General features: G+C 36.9%; 1 protein-coding gene across 3 annotated transcripts in view; it reads left to right on the forward strand.

The window, feature by feature from the left end:
• LOC117173963 (neurotactin) overlaps positions 1–2,804 on the forward strand; it is a 236,832-nt gene that overhangs the window by 91,482 nt on the left and 142,546 nt on the right. For all 3 annotated transcript variants that reach the window (XM_033362612.1, XM_033362614.1, XM_033362615.1), the window contains one exon: positions 14–208. In XM_033362612.1, coding sequence (XP_033218503.1) covers positions 14–208 — 195 coding nt within the window. The remainder of the gene's footprint in view (positions 1–13; positions 209–2,804) is intronic.

Below are 2,804 nucleotides of genomic sequence, written 5' to 3' on the forward strand. Positions count from 1 at the left end.
TCTCCTTTTTCAGGAAAATGACGTAAACGATTCAGGAAATACGGAGGTTGGAACAGAGTCATTGTCTACGAAGGAAGGTGAGCAGAACCCTCCTGCTTCTGAAAAGTCGACAACTTCAGTGAAAGAATTAAAGGAAAAAGAGGGACGAAGGGGAATTCTTAATTCCATACGACTTCCTCTGGTTTCTGTCTTTCCTCGAAAAAAGAAGGTACGTACCAAATGAGCAAATTTATTTCAAAATGCTTTAAAAGAGAGTTTTTTTTAATTGTTTAAAAAAATTTCTTGCAGCCCATATTTAAAACTAGCTGTAAAATTGTATTATCAAACTTAAAAATGTTTTAATTCAAGCGCTTAACAATTTACATCTACTAAATGGAATCTCGTTCAACATTATGTACAATGTTAAATTCCGTTCAATTACAAAATTTCAAATTTGAAACTTTTATAAAGTGAGCAGTTGAAAGATTTCTGTTTAAAAAAATAGTTTCATGATATCAGTTTCTATGCTCTCAATTGAAGAATGAATAAGTAAAATTCTAAATGTTGACAATTATATGATTTTGAAGCCAGTTCTTTGTAATTGTGATAGCTGGATGGACAGAGTGAAGAACACCAATATTGAACAACTAGAAATCACTTTATTCAGTCGTATTATAAATTGAGTCTTACAGACTTCTTCTTGTTTGTGGCTTCCTGCTGTACAACAAGTGTTTAGAACTAACCAGCAGATAAAAAAATTCAAGTTTCCAACAAAAGTTAAAAGCCACTTAATGTTCAAGCCACTACATTAACACACGCGACTGTCTCATTCCGATAACGAGACAAAGTAAATGCACTGAAACATATGAAACCAAGGAAGAGAAGATATGTATAGGAAGGAGAAAAAGGTTAAACAACAGAATCCATTCAGAGATACTACAGAATTACATTATCCTTAATAAAGAACCCATCGAACTCGATTATTACTTTACCATTCGGTTCAAATAAAATATCATTAGTGTCAACCTCTTCAGGGGCTATATCCAGAAACTTACGATCAAGAAATCCAAAAAAGCAGTCATTAGGAAGGTTCCAACCCATCCTTCGGAAATGGAAGCCCATACATATATGGGAGGTTCTGAGCCTAGACTCCAAGTTAATAAAGTGCCTCGGAAAGCGAAAGCCCATGATCCATGGTCTTATAGATTTGAACGCTACCCGCTTAAAATACTCCCTATGGCCATCAAATTTCTCGCGAAAGGCCAGAATAAAATCCATAACTGGAACAGAGGCCCCTGATATCATCATAGCTGATTCCATCTTGACCAGAGGTCATACGAGCCTTAGAAGGGTTCAGAGCAATCCGGAACTCTGCCCCCGAGAATAGACGGTTCATAAGGTCGATCTCAGCATATACAGTGCGCGGGGTGGGGGTCACGCTCGGAGCAATGTTAGAGGACACAAGAGCCTTCTTATTTCACCAAAATTATTGGGTCTTTCGTCTGCCCCACAATCAACTAAAATACGAAACACAAAAATGACGAACTTAGTATAGATGGTCGCAGGATTTGCACCATATTTCAGGGCCAGGGCCAATTCAGGGATGAGATCCTCTGTACCCTTCCGAAAAATAGACTAATCAAGATTCTTGACATTAAATCGATTGAAAGAAGAATATGATGTCGATGGGATTGCATCTAGAACACCCAAAGCAGGCAAATGATCCGAGGAGATGGTGTCCTCGGAGACTGCCCGAGGACAAGTGAGCAAAAGGAGTCGAGATAAACATCAGGTCCAAATCCGCACCACACATACCAGGCAAGAGGAGAAAATTCGGACATAAGTCGTTCAAGTGAGTCAAATCCCAATCTGAGACCTCACGACACAGCGCTCCGGCACTTGCACTTTCCCACTGAAACCCCCACATAGGGGATTGGAACTTGAAATTACCACATAAGAGGATATCATCATAATCATCTGTACAGCTAATAAGATCGCACCAAGTGTCATAGCATATTGGATTGCAACACACCCTCCGATGGTTAACTCTATTTTAAACGCAATCTCAAAAACTCTTAATACTGTAGTGCACGTAGTTCAATACAAAATAAGCATAGATGCAACTCAAGTTTCAAATATTACTATCAGCTTGTTTAATTGTTTGAAGGGATCTAAAAGAAAATTTAAAAGAGGGTTATCAGTAAAGTTGAATGGCCTTTTGTTATATTCGTAATACGAGCTTCAACCTGTTGTCTCTACATTTGTCTCCTGTAAATTAATTTTGCATTAAATTACTGTCATTAGTTCATGAAAAGTCCAAAAAATAGTTCTTCTAATTATGAGAAACTGTCGTTATAAATAGAAGATTCAATTTAACAATCCTAATATCAATATTATTACGTAACCTACTATCGATTACGTCGCAAAGAGTTTTCGTAATTTTATTCGCCAATTGGCTCTTTGAAAGAACCTAATTGATAACTACACGGTCGAATTTAACACAAGCTTTAACAAAATCTTGATGCACACCTATCATAAGTCTGAGTCTATTTCCACCGTTTGTCTCCGTGCAAATAGTTTTGCTGCATTGTTATCACATCTAGGTATAGCAAGGGCCAAACTGTCATTTTTATTTCGCATACAATATTTGTTAGTTGCAATTATTTCCTGACAAACCTGACTCAGAGTCACGTTTTATTTCAAACTTATAGGTTAAAATTTAGAATCTACAATCTGCAAAACTAGCGTATGAATTAACATTTTTTTAAACTGAATTCCCAGATGCAATAAAATAGTATAACGGACTTCCCCGAACTTTTATGGGG

This window comes from Belonocnema kinseyi, chromosome 5, assembly GCF_010883055.1.
Source record: "Belonocnema kinseyi isolate 2016_QV_RU_SX_M_011 chromosome 5, B_treatae_v1, whole genome shotgun sequence".
Classification (NCBI taxonomy): domain Eukaryota; kingdom Metazoa; phylum Arthropoda; class Insecta; order Hymenoptera; family Cynipidae; genus Belonocnema; species Belonocnema kinseyi.